Source organism: Dysidea avara, chromosome 7 (genome assembly GCF_963678975.1).
Source record: "Dysidea avara chromosome 7, odDysAvar1.4, whole genome shotgun sequence".
NCBI classification, from domain to species: Eukaryota; Metazoa; Porifera; class Demospongiae; order Dictyoceratida; family Dysideidae; genus Dysidea; species Dysidea avara.
In genome coordinates this window covers 10,216,951-10,238,428 of record NC_089278.1, presented here as the reverse complement: position 1 = coordinate 10,238,428, position 21,478 = coordinate 10,216,951, and the positions used below count along the sequence as shown (strand labels likewise).

Here is a 21,478-nt window from a genome sequence, read left to right as displayed (position 1 = left end):
ATTTGAGCGAAATCGCTTCAAGCGTTCCGAGATATGCGACTTCAAAAATTGGCTTAGTTCCTTCGTTTTTTTTCTTCTTCCTCTTCTTATTTTTCTTCCTCTTTTCGCACACTTACAAAAACCGCTATAAAACGCGAACGCAATATCCAATAGCCTTGAAATTTGGCTCACAGAAGGGGGGTATAAAGGCACATCTCTGTACCAAGTTTGGCTGGAATATGATAAACAGGCAAACAGATATTAGCGATTATTCACGAAAAATAACACCGATATGTTGTCACGCCTACAGGGTAAACCGCTGACGTGAAGAAGCTGAAAATCGGTGGGTGAATAGGTTAACTATTGAACCTCAAACCTTTTGTGGTTTGAAAGAAATCGAGCTAAAAACCAGGAAGATACAACGAAAAAACCAACAGTGTGTAACAATTATGCAATCGAGATTAACTAATAAAAATACAACTACTTCCCATGCCCACCAGAAAAATCGCTTAGGGCAATACTTTGAAATTCGCTGTACAGATGGAGTAATCACCTTAGAAAGTATCTTCAATGGTGTAGAAGAATTAGACTTAAAGCCACAGAGTTATAACACAAAATCAAACTTGGTGTAGCAAGTGCGAGATCGAGATACTCTAATAGAGCAGTCACCCTAATAAAGTAGTCACCCTGAAAAGAATTCAAAAGATCAGCTAGAAACTAGTAGCCTGTATAGAGATAAGCTACAAACAATTCACCCTGTAGAGAGATCAGCTAGAAGAAGTTACCTTGTAGGGAGTTCAACTACGTAGTTCAGCTAGAAGAAGTCACCTTGTAGAGAGTTCAGCTACAAAGAAACCACCATGTAGAGAGTTCAGCTACAAACAAATCGCCCTGTAGAGGGATCAGCTAAAAGAAATTACCCTGTACAGAGTTCAGCTACAAAGAAACCATCATGTAGAGAGTTCAGCTGCAAACAAATCACCTGTAGAGAGTTCAGCTACAAACAAATTATCCTGTAGAAAGGTCAGCTAGAAGAAGTCGCCATGTAGAGAGTTCAGCTACTAAGTAGTAACCCTGTAGAGACATCAGCTAGAAGAAGTTACCTTGTAGAGAGTTCAGCTACAAACAAATCATTCTGTAGAGAGATCAGCTAGAAGAAGTCACCTTGTAGATAGTTCAGCTACAATAATTCACCCTGTAGAGAGATCAGCTAGAAGGACTCACCTCGTACTGGCTTGTAGAGTGTTCAGTTACAAAGAAACCATGCACCATGTAGAGTTCTGTAATAAATATATGTATTATATATATATAATTTGTACATTTATTGATAAAATCAGAAATATTTAAAGTATTCATCTGCTTCACCTTTTCTTCTTCCAGTGGAAAAGAAAAAAAAGATAGGTTTAAAAAGCCCCAAAGCTGGCCTATTTGGGGTATACAAATACAAAAAGAAGTGAAATCTAATCCAAAACAGCTACGCTGTAAAAAAAAGAGTGCGGCCCTCAAAAAGGCTATGGTGAAAAAAGATGTGAAATCCAAGGTGGCGGCCAAGAAATGGCTGTGATGATAGGTTAATGGTAAAAATTTTAATAACGACAATTCAGGTGAATTTTGTGCCAAGACCAAGCGGCACCAAAATTCACCTGAATTGTTGTTATTAAAATTTTTACCATTAACCTACCATCACAGCCATTTCTTGGCCGCCACCTTGGATTTCACATCTTTTTTCACCATAGCCTTTTTGAGGGCCGCACTCTTTTTTTTACAGCTTAGCTGTTTGGATTAGATTACTATTAACACTGAAGTAATTGACCCTACAGTACTTATTAGAGATTACGTTTTACAAACTAATTCTTGCATGCCAAGGATACATAATACAAAAAACAATAACAGTAACAAATAACAATAGTACGCAACAATAACAACAACTTTATAGGTTGACTTATTGTTAACAATTAATAACTATAACTAATTTAATTTTTGGAACCCCACAATAACAATAACTGTAACTATTAAAATTAAAATGCCTTACAATTACACTACAAAGAAGAAAGCAGGAACAAAGACCACACGAGGGAGGTCTTGACTAGAACTTTGATTGTGTCAACACCACACGTTACAATTTTAAATACAATTGTAAACCCTATACCCCATTGTCAGCACAGGTGGCTTCTACAAAGCATCACCTGGTAGTGTTGATGAGTCAGATGTACTTAACCATCACCAGCCCCTGGGAGAAAGTAATGCAAGACTGATGGGTCCTGCAAGCCATAAGGGTATACCAACTATCAAACACCATGGCAGCTGAGGCCTATGCCAGCAATAAACTGCTCTATAGAGCAAAGGGAAATAATCTCCAAGGAGATCAGAGAATTATTGGCCAAGGGTGCAGTGGTAGGGACCACCCCTTCCCAGGAAGGCTTTGTGTTACAGATCCTCCAAGTAGCAAAGAAGGAGGGGGGACAGAGGCTGGTGATAAACCTGAAGGCATTCAACATGTTTGTGAAGCATGGACATTTCAAAATGGAGGGACTACATATCCTTCCCAACCTCATCCAACCAGAGGATTAGATGATAAAGTTGGATCTGAAGGATGTTCACCTTCAGATACCAATCCAGGTAGAGTGCCAATTAACACCTCCTCCAGTTCCAATGGGAACTCAAAACCTACCAGTTTCAGTGCCTCCCATTCAGGTTGACATCAGCCCTGTGGGTTTTCTCCAAAGTAATGAAACCAGTCGTGGGAGCACTAAGGCACGTGGATATTCGTCTAGTCATATACCTGGACGATATTCTACTGCTACACCAGTCGAAAGAGGAGCTGGTTCAGCTGTCTCCACTGATTTACCAGCTGCTCAAGGCTCTGGGGCTGGTCGTGAATCAGAAGTCAAAACTGACTCCAGACCAGAAACTGGAGTTTTTGGGTTTTCAGGTAGACACAGTCAGACTCCAGCTGATCTTCCCAGCCGAGAAGCTGAGGAAAATAAAGCAGCTAGCTCAACACCCCCTTTACCAACAGAGTATTACAGTGAGGGACATAGCAAGGTTTGTTGGGAAGGCCTCAGCATTGACACGAGCTGTAAGGCAAGCTCCCCTTCACTACAGTTCTCAACCAACTCGGTGTCTTGGCACTCCATGGAGACCAAGGACATGGCAATGAAATTCAGCACCAGCCTGATCTTAAACATGGAGGCCCAGAACGATCTGAAGTGGTGGCATGCTCTGGACAGGAAAGTCCAACTGCAGTCTCCCCTCCTGCCCCAGGTGCCACCATCAATGACCATAGAGTCAGACGCCTCCAACATGGGATGGAGAGCCTGACAAGGCCACCACCAGACAGGTAGGAAATGGTCCCCAGAGGAAGCCATTCGCCATACAATCTATCTAGAACTACTAGCTGCGTTTTCTAACACTACAGTGCTTTGCCAAGCATAGCAGTGGGATCACAATTCAGATGAAGTTGGACAATGTCACAGCAGTGACATACAATAACAAATTAGGGGGAATGCACTCCAAGATACTTTGTCAGCTTTCACTGAAGATATGGGACTGGTGCATTCAGAGGGACATCTTCTGGTGGCAGAACACCTGCCAGGGAAGGACAACATAACAGCAGATCGGGAGTCACGCTCAACGAAGGATCACTGCAACTGGATGCTAAATCCCCAGATCCTCAATTGAATACAACGGCAGATTGGCCTCCTGTAGATAGACTTGTTTGATCCCCACTGACAAAGCAACTACCCAACTTCTACAGTTGGAGACCAGATCCGGAAGCGGTTGCAACAGATGCTTTCAACCAAGATTGGGCTCAGATGAGGGGATTTACCAACCCCCCGGGGTCTTAATAGCACGTTGCCTGAGCCAGATAAAGAGACAGATGGCAAGAGTGGGGATAATCACCCCCTTGTGGGCATCGCAATCATGGTACCCAACAATTCTAGGAAGAGGATTACCCCAGTATTTTACCAGCGAGGGAGGATCTAGTGATACTCCCAACGGGCCAGGAGTTCATAATGAGCCAAGGAGTTCTGGAGTTAGTGGCATGGCCCATATCCAGAAATCCTTTGCATCACAAGGAATTTCTTCAGAGGCTTTAGCCCTCTTCCTCGCATCATGGAGACCCAAAACGTAGTCAACTACAACACAACACATGGGATAGTTAGTTTGCTCTACCAAAAATTAACGTATCACAAGACACATGCTAAAAGTACCATGAGCAAAAATAGTAAGCACAAAAAGGCTTGGAGCCTGTGTGCTCAATAGTCAGACCAATGCATGCAGTACGTGGTTTGACAATACACAAACCAACATCGAAGCCTTCCTGTGACAACTGGACCCCTTAGTGTTTGCTTCATCTCCAAGCAGGAATAATTATACAGTCAAGTGTGTAATCACTATTACAGTTAGACAAATTTCATTCTCTTAGCATTAAGACATATTCTCTACTACCATATTCTGTGGTTTGGGTAACCAAGTGGGAACTGGCTCCTATGAGTTATTTACAGTACCATGAAAACCAGAGTGATGTACCTTATCTATGATTCTAACTGCTTCAGTGTTGTTTCCCTGTAACAATAAACACATAACATGACTAATTTACAACACACACACATACTTTGCATAGTTTTCCAAACAGATCCAACTGAGCCACCAAAAATTGATACTCAGGTGTGTTCGTGGGTTTACCCTGTGTGTATGATTATGTACATGAATACTGACATGCATGAACAATTACAAGTATACTTTGGCAGCAATCTCAGCAAGTGAGTACCATCTTTGAGACTTGGGTGGATAATACTGTATCTCTCTTTTGGGATCAGCACCATATAGACGACCTTGGACATCACGAACTTCAGTTAGGTAAAACAATTCCTAACATTTGTCAATACATTACTATACATACAGGTATAGAAACAAAGGAACTGGTACCTCTCCATAACGCAGAACTAGCTTTTTAATAATCATGTCTGCAACACCAAAATTATAAAATATCCACAAAAATATATTTACGTACCTTGATTTTCAGGAATGGGACGATCATTACAAACACACAAGACACCAAGGTAGTCAAAAAAGCGATGATCCTAGTGTTATGTAATTGGATACTAATTTAAATTGTTCTAGTCTGTACCTTGCTGTCAATCAGTTTTTTGATAATAGCATCCACTTCCTTTTCATCAAATTTTGATACAATCAAGCTAACACACCAGTGTTCAACTATGTACAACTAAATAACTACAGCTACTTACCTGTTGTCTCTAACCAATTCTGTTAACATTTGTTCAGCATTAAGGCCCATTCCTATTTGCTGCTCAAAGAAACTGATAAACCGTGCAAGATAGTTTTCATTCTTGCTGTACATATTAAGCTGCTAAACACTGCTACATACTAACCTATAGCACATACCGACTTTGTCCTAGCAAGTACACCTCTATCACTTTGTAGCATGCCTGACAGACTGACTGATGGTTACTAAATGTAAAAATATTTTAACAGAAAGAAATTTAAAAGCAGATACACACACATACCGAGCATCAGATGCTTTAGGATCATACCCTTCCAGGATTCGTACAATCAGTTCAATAATCATTAAATTTCTTAACAGCTTTTGATGATCCTTCATGCGTGGGTGTGCATATTTCATGAAATCTGCTAATTCACCAAGGGCCTAATTACACAGCAAATGATTAATTAATTTATTGCTGATCAACAATAACATACTTTACGCATTGCAGATGACTTTTTAACTCCAATTTTATCAGTTTGTAAACTTTTCTATAGCATCCCACTCAGTACTACATCCAGTATGGGAATTATTTCTAACCTCTTTAATGTATGCTTGAAAGACAGGGACAACTCCAGCAACATAGGTAAATTTCTGTATCAAACTATCGTCAACCTTTTAGGATATACAATTAATATTAAGCAATCTATTAATCTTGTTTATCGACCTGTTCTATTGTAAAAGCATCATCATAACTCATTTGGTCTTGGACACCAATTTGTACTAGTTCAGCTGAATCCCACTGTAAGCTAGCTAGTCCTGGAGCATTAGGGTCAAATGCTTGACGTGTGTAACGTTCTCCTGAATCATAACTTAATCATTTTCCTGTACTAACTGTACAAAGTTGTACCTTTTCTAGCTACCAGCCAAGTTTTAGTGTGAGGGTGACTAATCCTAGCATAAGAGTCAAACTGGATTCCTGTGTCTTCCTATTTAGACATGTATTTGTCAAACAAAATAAATAAAACTGATTACTGACTTCAATAACAGGAAATAACCTAAACACTGTATCAAGATCAGTTTTATCCAGCCCCCGTCTTTTCAATGTCACCTGTATTAATTTACACACATACATAACACAGCGATACAGGTTGCTACATACTGTATAGCCATTTTCTTCTTTGACAATTGCCAGATACAATCTCGTTGGTAAGTGTTTGATTCTGCAACGCTCTCCCCAACTGACCACTTGACCTATATTGGTCAGGTTCATAGTGCAACGGTAAACATATGTGCAGTGATTATAACGCACCCATAAAGTCTGTATCTGATTTTTAGCAACCTGGACCAGAGTGTTTACAAATCAGATACAGACCAAATAAGTGTACTAAATGTGTTTTTTAGTGTTAGTGTGTGAAAAAATAAAAAGCAGACACTGATGGAAGAGGTAACCACCAATGATACAAATTCAACTGCTTATAGCCCTAGTGCAGGCCAAGAATTCATGAAGCTAAGACGATTATCTGTTTTCAAACACTACTAGAGATGTAGTAACAAGACTAATATTTAGCTGTAATGTTTTAGCCTGGATTTACATTCATTCATCAAGAATTTCCAGATTTATAAATGATTTGAAAACTGGTAGTAGTTTTAAACTACCCACTTGCATTGTTGTTATAGGGAATAGGCAGGTAATAGATGCAAGATCAGCAATGAAAGTGTGCATTCTGCAAATAAAATTGAATGGTTAGTAATGCTGTCTTCTAGTTTTAGGCCTTTTCACATTTAATGCATATTGAATGCGAATCCAGCTGTAGTCAGTGGATCGAATGCACATCAATCCATTTCACACTACGTGTGCAGCAACTGAATTCAATTTGCTTTCATAGCACGTTAATTAATTACCAGATTAGGTAACAAAAATTTAAATGGCGTTAGTTATTGTACTACCTTCTTCGTATTCCTTGGAGTCAGAAAAGTATTCACAACAAGGAATATTGTTAGTACGCTTACAAAATGTTGGGTGCCAAGAAGCTGGTTAATTCTTAGGAGGAAACCTGTACCAGGCACGATGATTTCATAAGGGTACGCTATTCCATCAACACTTAACTCATGGTTACTGTATGAGTATAACACTAAGTATGGCATCGCTTTAGTCTTGGTGCAATAGCCATGCTTTGCACAAGATATCGTACCCCCTTGCTAATTGTGCTAATGCGCATTAAGTCCGGCCAATTCACCTGTCGAGGTGGATTGACTTGAAGCTGGATTAAATGTGCATTGTGGTCAATCTGGCTCGGGTGTGAAATCGTTTGATCCGGCTTCAATGCGCATTCGACTTTGTGTGAAAATTACATCAATATCTCCATACATGATATCACCACAAAATAGTATTCCATAAATTTGGGCACAGTTTATTGCAACAATGAGACAAGCAATGATAGCTTTTGATCAGTTTAGTTGTCAAGCCAATGGCTATTAGAAACCTAAAAGAAAATATGCATGCACAGATTAGCTATACAGGCATCCCATAAGTTAGCATAGTCCCTGGCAGTCGGTTGATACTTGTGAGGGAGTTTCACATATGTAGGATACATGCACTTGTAAAATAGAAACTCCCACAGAAGGCTGCGTCAAACATGCCATGTAACGTTTGCATTGACTATACAACTTGCACAATTGAGTACATGTTCAACCACTTTTCCCACAACTTCCCATTGTAATAGGCCAAATTTTTGAATGCCAGTCATGGATGGATTAATCAACCCCCTCACTGCCAAATTTGTAGAGGCTTCTAATCTACTGCTTCTAAAATGCTATAACTTACACATACCATACCATATAATCCTATAAAACTATATATCAATTTACTCGCTATAGAACAAGGAATTCAATTATTGAGTTGCTGTTTACACAAGAGCAACCACAAAGCCATTATATAACTTCAAAGTGCAAAAATTGGCCTAAGTGAAACCAAACGTGAAATTTCACTACTTTACAGGCTAGGACTGTTTATAATAACACGATAAACATCACTAATCTGTTTACAGTTGAAGCGATGATCACCAAGTCTGGTTTTCCAGCATTTGAGCAAGTACACATGCACAAACAGACATGAGGTAACTGTTTCGAGGCGTAAAGAAGTAGCAACACGCCACTCCAACCTATATAATCCTTCTCCTTATTGTTTCTCTTCATTAGTAGTGCCAGGAGCTTATGGAGCATGAAACTCGGTGCCATCACAATCCAAATTACGTCACATCATTTGAAATAAATTGGATATGACACGCGCGAATATTATGTAATTGGCATGCGTCATTCCACGTGCAGTAATGAATGCCCCGGCTGCTGTAGTTGAGGTGGAAGTGAAGACCAATTCGCCACCGTCCAAAAAGAGGAAGACCCAGCTGAAGAAAAGAAAGGCTAGGCTAAGCTTCACCGTCGCCATGGGTCACTGCCAGTCGTCTCCCTGTACTTCTTCTGTGACGCCTTGGTGTTCCCTCATTGTCAAAGCGTACACGCTTTGGTGACGGTTCAGTCATGTACTTAGGCCTCCTGGACAATGAACACGGCCTGCTATATATGGCTGAGCTCGGGATACTACCGCCCTTGATAATTCGTCACACACAATTCCGTATACGACTTCCAATAACAAGATTTTAGTTTCCTTATAAGGAAACTAATCGGCAAACAATTTGGATTGTGATAGCACCCGGCAGGCAGTGTACGTTTCTGCTCCTTCATCGCCTTTGGTGGCTCATAAGCTCCTGGTAATACCTTGATCATTTCGAAGAATCGTCTACAATGCTTGTTATCGACACTCCGAAAGTACGTGATTGCATCATCTAACCGTGCAATAGTGCGCGAGAGACCGGTTATCCATGTTCCTGCTCACTTAAGAGTGTGACCACAACAGGATAAGCACAGGAGCTACTAAAATGCTCATCTGAAGTTACAGAGTGCTTAGAATGTGATGCTATGGGCATTTATATATCGAAACCGCCATACGGTGGTTGTGGCGGTGAGAGGGTTAATTAATAATGGTTTTCATCACACTGTAGGTAGGCAGTTTAGTAGAGTTGATTTTCCAAGCTTACAGTGTGTGTGTGTGTGCTTTAGTGCCATTAAGGAATACACAGGAATATGAAGACAGCTAAGAATCACTGTTTATCAAAATGAGGAGTGGTTATCACTTTGCATTCATTTGTGCAAATGACATTTTAAAACCATCTTATCAAAGAGAAAAGTCTCCTTCATGCTGCAGTATATGCTTAGGCATCCTTTTTCTTAGCTGTTCCTCTGAGCTCCATGAACAAAGAGACATACAGCTTAAAAATCAGTTATAACTACTTGACCACCACCTCAATAATGTGTATAAGCCATAGTTATAGTGATGGTATAGTGATGGTATAGTGATGGTAATGTTGTCATAATAAAACAATACTAGTAATAAAATTTGATCCACTATTCGCAATGCATCATCCTTGATTTGCCAATTTCACTTCACTTTTAATACAGCCATTTCTAAGATGAGTATTTTTTTTTTACAATTAGGGGTTTACTTTACAGAAACATTTACAATATATATTGCAAATACCCTACCACTCAAAGGTTCCTTATCCTTTTCAATTTGCCAGTAAGTAATTGCAGAGGTTGATGAAGCTTTCAACTTTCCATGCTCAGATTTCCGTTTCCGTAAATGCACTAAATTACATCATTCTATTTAGTGTAAACATGTTATACAGATACGTACCTTCTTCTATGACCACCTCATCCTTCTCATTTGCAAATGATCCTTCTGCCACCAAATAGGATTCTAGCTCACGATGGAACAGACGGACAATACTACCACCCTACAAGTGAACACATAACCAAACAGCATGCACAAAGTAGTCATCACCTTAATAGAATTTTCTTCATTGGGCATTGAACGATAATGGGACTTGACAGTGTATCCTGATTCTGTTGCTGAAGCATTGACCTCATGGCTATATGGGAATGTCGTTCCTAATACATAATATTTACATTTTTTTCTTGATGATCTAACCAATTTTCATGTAGGGAAATTCCAACTTGACGAAATACTCTACCACTTGTATGAATGTACTGTCCTTCCGTTTTTTCACTTGAGAAGGTTACCTGGTCTTCCATTCGAACCTGCAAAAAGTTAGTACTGGCATACAAAATTTAGCCTTGCTAAAACATTACCTCATCCCCAACTGATCTAACTTTGTAACGAGGCAATATTCTAAACAAGCAATTCTCAGAGTCATGAGAAAGAAGATACATCTGTAAAGAAAAACAAAACAAAGATAAGACATTAACAGTGATTGCTTTTTGGAGGTATGTACACTGTGCGTGAAAATGATAGAATCAACCATTGTGCTACTCAATAGCTCAAGCAAAGTCGGTTATGATGGCAGCGTATATAATCAAAGCTAACAGGACACTACCTAGACAAAAGCCTGCTCTTTATAATGATAGTAATGGTAATCATTACAAAATGTGCAGCAAGTGATTCACAAAGCCTAGAACACTACACTAAGGTGCTGGCTAAAACACATGCACACACGCTCATTAGACCTACTGAGGTCATTCTGCTGGCAGCACACTAAGCTGGACATGTTTGTAGATAATGTGTGTTACCCTCACTGATCACTGTGTTGGGTTACTAGTCATCACATACCTGCATGTTAGTGTTCTCTGTCTTTGATGTCTGTACTGTACTAATAGTAACATACTTGTTGCTGTATATGTGTAAAAGCTATACAAAAGGACAGAATAACGATGACTATTAAAACCATATTGGAGGTTACCTGAATGACAGATCCATATAAAACTGGTGTTCCCTTTTGACGTTCCTGTTCTAACTCATTATTTTTCAACTCAATTTTAGCATTTTTCTGAATAATGCATCAAGCATCACATATACAATAGTAATGCTAGATAATAACCTCAGCAGTCTGTATCACCATACCATCACCATGCTTGTTGTCACGACTATAGATAAATAAAATTTGATAATGCAGCAACTAATAAACATAGCAGTGGTGTGACCAAACCAACCCAGAAGTCACACTCTCTGTTTCTGCAGTACGTGGCAAGCATGCATTGTACAATTCTCATCATGCAACTATCAAATGATCAGATGCAGTAGATATGATACTCTCAGACACTGACACCCTTAATATGTGTGGCTACTTACATCCACGTGTTATACTCAAATGTTTGTAATCAAGAACATAACTTTATATTGTTAAATTGGAAATAAATGTCAACTAGATGTATACCACAGTATATAAGTAAATGGGTTTTGAGTAGTTAATAAACCAAAGAGAACTATATTGTAGTTGAGAAAACCACACAATGACAAGGTATAGCTTTAGTTGTCGTAGTGAAGTATTTCAATGGTCACAAATTGAAGCAGCTGATCAACAGTTTATAATATAGGAAAGGAGAATATCTGATGCCATCTAGTGCTGCATTGAACCACTTCCTTTCCATGAAACAGAGTGTTCAGCTAGCTGCATGGTGATGAATGTGTGAAAATGTTCTAAGACAATCAGCCAAGGATATAATATGGACAGTACTATACACTTCAAGGGTTTCCTTGTTTCTGATGATGGTAATATTCCGTGGTCTTACTGTCCCTCAATCTATAAGTTCTGGGCTGCTCCCTCATCATGTCTCGTACCACGGAACCATCGCTCTACACAGGTTTATATGCTCAGGTTGATCACCTGTCACTGGAGTTTCCAATTGTTTGTTCCTCAGACATGGTTCTCATGGATCTTGGAATTGTCATCCATCTATTGTGCTCTTGACAATGGTCCTACTCTTGTTGATACACCTTTGCTTGATATGTCATGAGTGCATATTGATCCTCATGTCTGGCTGGGATAACGTACGCAAAATCTGCTATGTTGTTTGGAAAGGAAGTCGTTTAACACTACACAATCATTTTTACAGTGCTAAATATCTCCTCTAAAACACCACCATTAAAGTGAGAATGAATGATATGATGCTGGACTGACTTTTTTTTTACACATTCTGTGATTGGATTTACTGAGTCTCACTACATAAGGTCCCTTTGAGAACCTGCAGTCCACTGAATACAAACATTGGAACATGCAAAAACTGTCTTAATGATTATGTTCGCTACACATTATTTGTTAAGCCAATATACTGACAGCACTTACCCTGGTGTATAGTAAAGCGATGGCTAGCATAGTGATCAAAAGTTGATATATTCTTAGAGCAAGTTTGAGAAGCTGATATGGCCAGACCTATATTTCATTGCAGGGGCATATCAATTAGATTATAAGTGCCCTCGCTGAAAAATCTCAGCCCGTGTTGAAATGGAAGACTGGCACCATGTGAGATTAGCTTGCTACTCATGATCAAGTGTGACAAATGGGACACAAAAGAGGACACAGGTAGGTCCATGAAGCATGCATTGTACATACTGCAGTATGCCAAAAGGCATCTGTCAGGTTGAAGCGACATCAAACAATGAAAAAATCAAACCCATAGTCTTATCCATTATCAAGTTATGCTTGTCTAAAGGCATCAGTCAGTCAGGTAGTCAGTTAGTCAGTAGAATTTCCACTGAATATATATAATACAGTACGCTAGTACTGTATATTAGGGATCATGAAGAACTGGGCTTTTCCAGCCAAAAATATCACCCTAAAACCAGCCTCAATTTCCCTTTGTGACAGCTTGGCAGCATTGGTTAGGCACAGTCAAGGTTGAAAATGCCTTCAGACCAACCCCCAAACTCTTCCAAAACGTTTCTATGGTAGCTATTTTAAAATTTTTCTAATTAACAGAATTTTATGTTGACTGACAAACTGATGCCTCCAGCCAAGCATAACTCAACAACAGATAAGGCTATGGGCCTGATTTCTTCACTGCTAGACCCTAACGTATGCCTTTTCGTCAACCATAGTGCATACAACACACATACCATGGACTTGCTTTTGTCCTCCTTTGTGTTTCAGTTCTTTTCACTGACAACACAAGGTGTCAATTCGTGATAACGTGATGAGACTTTCCTGTGGCTGTGTTATGCTTATCACCCATATTTCCATAGCAACTGGGATTGATTGCAGAGACGCTTCTTGTACTATTCTTTGTTTGCAACGCTGTGTAAAGGGCGGAGCATAGTTGAAAACAAAGCATAATGGCCACCTTCCTTTCCGTAATTGATTGTCGGGATGCATGTTCTGATGCAAATTACATTTATGGCATTCCTGTTTTTAATGCTGGTTCATTTGTCATAATTATGCTACAAAAAGTAAACAAACAAGTAGAAGTTAAAAATTAGGAATTTTACACGAAAATAAAGTAGTGAAACAAGGGAATACCATATAGCAGGAAATTTTCAAAAAATTCGAAAACGTGAATGCGTTTTTGAAAATATTTTTTCATAGTTATAGAAATACAAGTGTCAATAATTCGTGGTGAAAATTCATAAGTCGAGGTGATAAGTCGAGGTGAAAATGTCAAAGCAGACTGCATTATGGAAGTAATATAACGAGCAAGGAACCTACGAAGGAAGAAGCGGTGGAAGCAATTCTACCAAAGTCTGACGGACCTTTGTTGACGTCAAAGCCTAGTTCAGCAATCGAAGCAGTAAATTCTTTTGTACATGAGCATCTCTTAACAACTAAGGGATGCACAGCACCTACTTGCGATGACGATGAGGCACAGTCTTCCAATACTCATGGAATATACCAGGTATTTGGTGATACAGAAAGAGCAGAGATTGCCAAGATAGCGAGTTGAAGTGGAATTACATCAGCGATATGTCACTTTTCTAAGATGGAATCTGGAAAAGCAAACTGATCAAAAACGGAAACTTTCTCCCAGTACTATGCATGGTTGGAAGGTGAAGTATCTAGATGCACTAAACAAAAAGCGTGGACCAGGTGAAAGTGCAGAGGTTACTGCGTTGCCAAAGAAGAAGCGGGGACGTCCTTTACTGCTGGGTAAAGAACTGGACAAACATGTGGAGACATTCTTGACTTCTCAGCGGCAGTTACGAGTGAATGGCGTGGTGATAAACACAGCTATAGTGATGGCTACAGCAGAAGGTATTGTCTGTAACAAGGATAGCAATCTATACCGGCAAAAAGCGGTGGTCCCATTCTGAATACCAAGTACTGGGCAAAGTCTCTGATGATACGGATGAATTTTGTAAAAAGGAAAGCCACATCAAGGCAAAAATATCAAATGTAAATTTTGAAGAAAATAAGACACATTTTGTCAATGACGTGAAGGCAATCATGGAGCTTGAGGAGATTCCAGATGACTTGGTTATAAATTGGGACCATACTAGAATCCATTACGTTCCTGTTAGTAACTGGACTATGGAGGCAGAAGGAAGCAAAAGAGTGGCAATTGCAGGCATAGATGATAAGAGGCAAATTACTGCAGTTTTAAGTATCACCATGTCTGGCGATTTTCTGCCACCACAAATCATTCACAAAGGAACCACAAGAAGATCTCTTCCTACTGTTAAGTTTCCTGCAGGCTGGAATGTAACCTTTACAGAAAATCACTGGGCCAATGAGTTGACCACTCTGCAATATATTGATGAGATTCTGTTGCCGTATGTAAAGTAGAAGAGGCAAGATCTCAAGCTACCAGATGACCAGAGTTGTCTGGTGATATTTGATCAGTTCAAGGCCCAATACACTCCCACAGTACTTGAAGTCCTTAAAGACAACAATATCCTTATCACTTTGGTGCCAGCTAACTGTACCGATAGACTACAACCACTGGATGTCAGTGTCAACAAATCTGTAAAAGAATTCCTAAGGCGCCAATTTCACAATTGGTATGCTGGTGAAGTTTGTTCACAGCTTCATGAATGCAATAAAGTGCAAGCTGTCATCTCTCCCTCTCTGTGGTGAAGCCTGTGGGAGCGATTTGGTTAATTAACTTATTTGGTTATTTACATTCACACCCTGAAATAGCTAGAAATGGCTTCCGGAAAGCTGGTTTACTTTAAATTTAAACCTGTACATTAACAAAATAAAGCTACATTTGTTTGACTGTGATAATTAGAAGTAGCTAACTACTGTATAGAGTATGAGTGTGTCACACAGAATACTATATTACATGCTAATTACATGCAGGGAAACATTGTTAGAGACTGTTTATCAAAACATTTGCAAAGGTGGAGCCTCATTTCTTCCTCCTAGTACATGGATCCTGGCCATGTAAAATGGCTGTAGCCACTGCCACTGCAAAGAGACCATAATTATTGGAGTTAGCTATTTGCCTTTGTGGGTTAAAAAGCTCTATCCTTAATGGTCTAGAGTCTGCGGAACAGAAAATATTCTTGATCACTGTTGAAACATTGAGCTGATTCAATAAGCATACACAGAATCAAATACTTTTACTATGCTGGTGTCCTTGTCTTCCTTGTAGACAGTAACCCAGTGACATCCATTGCAATGAACGATCTGCAATCCCGTTGTCATCTTTACTGGCAATACTTTATATTGTAACAAAGTGGATTGTAGGCCAACTGCATTGCTGAACTGTCTCTTTAAGAGCATGAGTAGCATTTGTATGCTTGTCATTGAGCGAGTGGCTGTAAGTCAACAAACACTCTTTGTCAGAATTTAGTAATGCACATTTTCCAATGTACATCCACAGGGGATCATGATTCGGCTCTTCTTGTCCCTCGTTTACCTCTTCAACAAGGGAAATGGGGGCACTGCAGCCGGTGAAGAATTCTGATGAAGATGCTGGGGCTCCAGAAACTGCAACTGGATTCACAGCTGGAGTAGAATCGGTGACTAGCTAGTTTTATCAAGCAACTTCTTATCTTTGGTCAGTTACAGGGAACCTCCAACCCACCTTGAGGAAGATCAGCAGAATACTGGCGACTATTAGTAACGTGGCAAGCTATTATGACACCTTTTCTCAAAAACAAGTGACAAACTGTTGAAATTTGTCTTGGGAGATGACCTACAACAGCTTCTCGCCCACATAACTCTTTGATCACTGAGACAGCATACATATCGTGTATATTACCTTCTACAGCATACATAACATGTATATTACCATCTTCTCTTTGGCATGACAGTTCTTCGCCAATGAAACTGTTCCATATCTCTTTGTAGACATGGTGTCCTCGAACAACAGACTCCAATGAATATGTTGTATAGGGTACTGCCGTTGTCCAATATGTTGCACTGCCACTGTCCACCATCATTCTCACCATGGCCAAATAACCAAATGAGTATAGCACATTAGCTAATTAGTGTTAGTTACTAGGTAATCAACACAACCACTTAGCAGGGCCGCCCAGAGAAATTAAGGGGCCCAGGGCAAAGAGTTAAAGTCGGGCCCTTCACCCAAGCTGTAAGTTGAAGACCAAAAAAAAAAAAAGTCACAACCTACTGACAATGACAATAACTACCCATCACCAACCATATCCAATATCTCCTTATCTATAAGCTTGCTACACTGCTCCACTGAAGAATACTGTGACTGCTCTATTAGAGTATTTAGATCTGACTGTTCTATTAGAGTATATCGATCTTTTAAACAGGTATTCAGGGGGCCTTTCATGGGGCCTCCTGGGGCCCCTTTCAGGCTGGGGCCCGGGGCAAAATGCCCCAGTTGCCCCCCCCTGTGGGCGGCCCTGCCACTTAGCTACAGCTTTGTGTGACTTCATGAATCCTTACTAGCTAATTATTGAAGCCTAGTTTTGAAAATATTTTTTTGAACTTGCTGTCAAGCATTGTTTTTCGAAAATTTAACCTTTCAAAAATTTCCTGCTATACGGTAGCTAAAAAGTAGTGAAACAAGGAAGGTTGCCTACACCTTGCAGATATACTAGTGGACATTAAATCCCTAAACTTCAGTCTACAAACCACGCAACTCAATTAGCTATTCCCTTGTTTCACTACTTTTTTCTTTGATCCCTTTTCCAATTTAAAATCACTAATTTTTGCTTCTACTTATATGTGACCTGCTGAGCGAAAATCCGACTGTTTGCATAATTCTGTTTATACATTGGGTTAAAAAGCGTGCTACATAAATAATTTTACGCAGCGTTTTAATCGCTTTAGTAAACAGCGAAAGAAGACTTGAATCAAATAATCTAATATAGCAGTGGATTCGCCTCTTCGTGGAGAGTAAGAGTATCTTTGTTTCGTTTCTGTATCATGGAGCAAACGTACGTTACGTGTGTTTGTTTACGTTGCAGTAAAACAAAACTTTATTGTCGCCAAGCTTGAACAGCCGTTTTGCTTGATAGCATGGGTGTATTTAAGTCGAAAACTATACTTTGATGAATGCCCCAGTTCATGGTGAATAGAAAGGCACAAGTCCCAACTCTGTACCCTCATTGCACTCGAGAGATAATTATGATCGATTAAACGAGTGCCTGCTGGAACTTTAACAGTCCATTAGTTTTTCCCTCTAGACAACAAAAAAGTCATAAAACAAACAATTAAGTCTGGGTTTTTGCTCAGAAGGTCACATATACATTTAATTTATTTAATTTTGTAGCAACCTATTGAAAATGCTTCAAGTTGTACTGAAGGCATTTTTGGGCGGGGGTGACTATTCAGTGGACTGGACTACTGGACTGGAACACTGGACTGGACTACTGGACTACTGGACTGACATATTTTTGGTTTTTGCACATTCTATGGTTGGATTTACGGAGTCTTGCTAGTAAGAACTCTTTGGGCACCTGCAGCCCACTTCTAAACACTGAAGACAAACAGTGGAATATGCGAAAACTGTCTCTTAATAATTTCGCTACTGTTCATTATGCTACTATACAACACTTATTCCTTACCTGGTGTGTAGTAATGCTGCAGGCAGTGCAGGGAATTCTGCCAATGAATGTGACAGCAATAGTTAACCAGCAATCAACTAGCCGGTAGACATTATCCTTCAAGATATATCCTTAGAGCAAGCTTGAGGAGCAAGCTAGTCTCATTAGTCTTGCTCTCACTAGTCTCACTGTTTCAGTGTAGGGGCTTATCAAATAAAGATTATAAGCGCCCATGCTGAAAAATCTCTAATTGGTAAGCCCCTGCACTGACTAGAGAGGTCTGGCCATGCTGGCGAGACTAGCTTGCTCCTCAAGGCTATCTTGAAAGATTGTCTACTGGTTAGTTGATCGCTGGTTAACTATTGCTGTCATATTCAGTTCCCCGCACTGCCTGCAGCATTACTACACACCAGGTAAGGAATAAGTGTTGTATAGTGGCATAATGAACAGTAGCGAAATTATTAAGAGACAGTTTTCGCATATTCCACTGTTTGTCTTCAGTGTTTAGAAGTGGGCTGCAGGTACCCAAAGGGTTCTTACTAGCAAGACTCAATAAAACCAACCTCAGAATGTATAAAAACCAAAAATATGTCAGTCCAGTCCAGTGTTCCAGTCCAGTAGTCCAGTCCACTGAATAGTAACCCCCATTTTTGGGCTTTATTATACTTAACCAATACTGCCAAGATGCCATGAAGGTATTATGAGGGTGTTTTCAAACTTACAATCCTCTCAACTTTTGTCTGATATAGTAGAATAGTATTATTATGCCATTGCTAGCTTATTTGGCTGTAACACTACAATTAACAAATCACCATGAAAGAGAGTTTTATACACTTTGGAAATGGAAACTAAGCCTACTTACACTGCTACAAGACTTAGTTATGTGTTTGTAACAAGTGTACCAGTAGCTCATGCAAACTCATGCTTCATAATTAATCTTGTGCACAGCCTGGCCCGTAAAGCGCAAACACCATCTAGTGACAATGAACAACTTTTTCTTGGGTCTGGTAGTGTGATCCAGCCAAAATATTGACTGGCCAATGAGAATTGAGTAGTGTTATCATTTAACAAGTAACTCACCAGACCGTGTCTGCTTACACCATGCAGTAGCACCATTAGTATGGCCTGTTCAAAATTATTTCCTTGCTTTTTAGGCTTATGGCTCGATATAAGCATAGATGCATTCACTAATTACTTATTGTCTATCTAATTGTTTGCTGTATATTTTATGTGTATGTGTGATTTCTTTGGGGTGTTGATCGCCCCCTGGGCGCATCGACAATTGCCGTCTTCCCAGTAACAATAAATAAATAAGCAATAAGTCTATTCAAGACTGAGTATAAAGTAACTGTGTGTTTTCAGCCTAGTTTCTGGCTTAGATTTTATAATGTTCATTTGTTCCATTACAGAAGTGTAAATTCAAGCATAATGTCTATATGAACGACACTACTGGTAGGAATCCTTATCAAGCATCAAGCTTGCTGTAGACAAATTTAGTAATGATCAATAGCAGTAAATGGCTAAAAAAAGTTTGTTATAGTCAGTACCATTTACCTGAGCCCCGCCAAATACAAAAAGGTGAACATGTATCAAAGCAGTTTTCTGAATGGGTTATGCCCGTTTCATATAACATAACACTGTCTTCTAAACAAGGTGCCATAACTTCCGCGTACTCTGGTTGATAGACATGAAGTTCGGTTTATCAGATTCCTTGATGAAAGGTGATTCAATATATGTGCAAGTTCTTTGTGTGTAGTGAAGGGGAAGCTAAAAAGGAGCATTGTATCACGTAAAAAAAATTACATGTTCATAATGCCTGTAAAAACATGTGTTTTTCAACATATCTCTGTAACTAAGCTGTTTAACAATTTGTACGGTCGGAGTCTTATTAAGCATCCTTCGCTGCGTAGAATGATACCAAATTTAGCTGAGGATAACAACTTGTAAATTGGGATTTTCCCGTCGAGATAATTAAATTTCCCAATAGGCTAATGTATGGAGCACGTATTATGTCATCATCAGCAGTAAATAACTGTCACAAAGGCAACATTTTCCAATTTGTACGGTTGGCATCGGATAGAGAAATTCAAGGGCTTTCTTTTATTGTATGGTGTGCTGTAGAGCTTTTGTGAGTTAAAGGTTGTAAATTAGTGTTTTTGTATGTAGTGTAAAATACATGTATTTTGCATTGGGCAACGAATGACAAGGAATGGTGAAATTTTATGATCAGCCTGTTTTACCAAGCTAAGGTTTCAAAAAAGATATTAAATGCATAATTCTTAACTTCTAAGGGTTTAACCCAGTGTTTTGAAAACTCTTCATGTTGACAACCTGAAAATGCTTGATTTGACAAATCCCATACATATGTTTTGATATGTTCTAATGTAGCTAATAGTGCCTAATTCTATCGTAAGCATGCCTAATTCTATCGTAAGCATGCTGAATTCAACTGCCAAGGCAATGAATTCTAATTCTACAAATTCTATTGTAATCACAACAATATATTTAGTAAATAGTTTTTGTTGCTGTAGATGACAAACTATTCATCAAGTTGAAAATTGGCTATTAACTAGTAAAGAGCTGCATATTCTGGCAGACTATACACAGATAGCTACCAATTAACCACTCATGCATAGCTTCATTACCAGAATGATTCTCACTTCACCTAAATAATAGTTGAAAGGATGACTGGCACCATCGGTCTACCAGTATAAATTTCCTTACAGCTATAAACAGACCAAAGGTAATTACAGTTACCACACAGTACTGCCCTTATTGCTTGGAATGTGTGGGTGTATACATAGCACACCACCAAATAGAGTCTATGTACACAATTACTGCATACACAAGTTCCAGAACTTACTGCTGCTTTCTCTTCAGCTTAGCAAGTCTCTCTTGTGCTTTGTTCTTGTTTGGTGCTATCACTTTAAAAGCAGCCACTACAAGAAAATCAGAGCTGCAATGTAATGCATGCATACAACCATAAAATTGTCAAAATGCACTTATCAATGATTAACATTTCAATATTGTAATGCAATTTAAACCCACTTCGCAAGTCTGGGATGTTCGGATCATCTGGAGATATCACAGGAAGCACCGATAAAGTTAAATGTTCCGAGCTACAATCAGAAGGAAAAAAAAAACATTTCAGCAATCATCCAGCAGGAATAAGCATGATATGCTTCACTGTTTCTACTAAGAAATGCAGGTTCTGTACGATCAATGCATCTCTACAAAACTGCGAGACTAATTGCCGCTCAACCGACCTGGAAGACTCCGAGAACACATAGCCTCTGCCTTCCTTCGAATGGAGGAATATTACGTCCCCAATACGCAACGACTGTTGCTGCTGTTGTTCCGGCACAGCCATCGTAGCAGGAGCCGCAGGCGTTCAGAAACTTCACTGTCCACGCGGATCCTTGCGCCAAAAGAGGGCGGATGTAGTTCGGTTCACGTGCTCG

The 21,478-nt window shown here is 39.4% G+C and overlaps 1 protein-coding gene across 1 annotated transcript in view; it reads right to left on the bottom strand.

The window, feature by feature from the left end:
• LOC136262168 (inositol 1,4,5-trisphosphate-gated calcium channel ITPR1-like) overlaps window positions 1–21,474 on the bottom strand; it is a 46,237-nt gene extending 24,763 nt beyond the window's left edge. Inside the window, exons 1-26 of the mRNA XM_066056327.1 lie at window positions 21,284–21,474; window positions 21,066–21,136; window positions 20,881–20,956; window positions 11,161–11,206; window positions 11,023–11,109; window positions 10,893–10,970; window positions 10,415–10,495; window positions 10,254–10,363; window positions 10,107–10,194; window positions 9,960–10,059; window positions 9,809–9,910; window positions 6,369–6,460; window positions 6,246–6,317; window positions 6,117–6,195; window positions 5,934–6,067; window positions 5,807–5,881; window positions 5,704–5,757; window positions 5,511–5,650; window positions 5,389–5,454; window positions 5,232–5,336; window positions 5,114–5,180; window positions 4,997–5,066; window positions 4,912–4,949; window positions 4,726–4,854; window positions 4,598–4,669; window positions 4,513–4,548 (exon numbers count right to left, since the gene is read on the bottom strand). Coding sequence (XP_065912399.1) covers window positions 4,513–4,548; window positions 4,598–4,669; window positions 4,726–4,854; window positions 4,912–4,949; window positions 4,997–5,066; window positions 5,114–5,180; window positions 5,232–5,336; window positions 5,389–5,454; window positions 5,511–5,650; window positions 5,704–5,757; window positions 5,807–5,881; window positions 5,934–6,067; window positions 6,117–6,195; window positions 6,246–6,317; window positions 6,369–6,460; window positions 9,809–9,910; window positions 9,960–10,059; window positions 10,107–10,194; window positions 10,254–10,363; window positions 10,415–10,495; window positions 10,893–10,970; window positions 11,023–11,109; window positions 11,161–11,206; window positions 20,881–20,956; window positions 21,066–21,136; window positions 21,284–21,387 — 2,172 coding nt within the window. The 5' untranslated portion in view covers window positions 21,388–21,474. The remainder of the gene's footprint in view (window positions 1–4,512; window positions 4,549–4,597; window positions 4,670–4,725; window positions 4,855–4,911; window positions 4,950–4,996; window positions 5,067–5,113; window positions 5,181–5,231; window positions 5,337–5,388; window positions 5,455–5,510; window positions 5,651–5,703; window positions 5,758–5,806; window positions 5,882–5,933; window positions 6,068–6,116; window positions 6,196–6,245; window positions 6,318–6,368; window positions 6,461–9,808; window positions 9,911–9,959; window positions 10,060–10,106; window positions 10,195–10,253; window positions 10,364–10,414; window positions 10,496–10,892; window positions 10,971–11,022; window positions 11,110–11,160; window positions 11,207–20,880; window positions 20,957–21,065; window positions 21,137–21,283) is intronic.
• Between the last annotated feature and the right edge of the window lie 4 nt (window positions 21,475–21,478).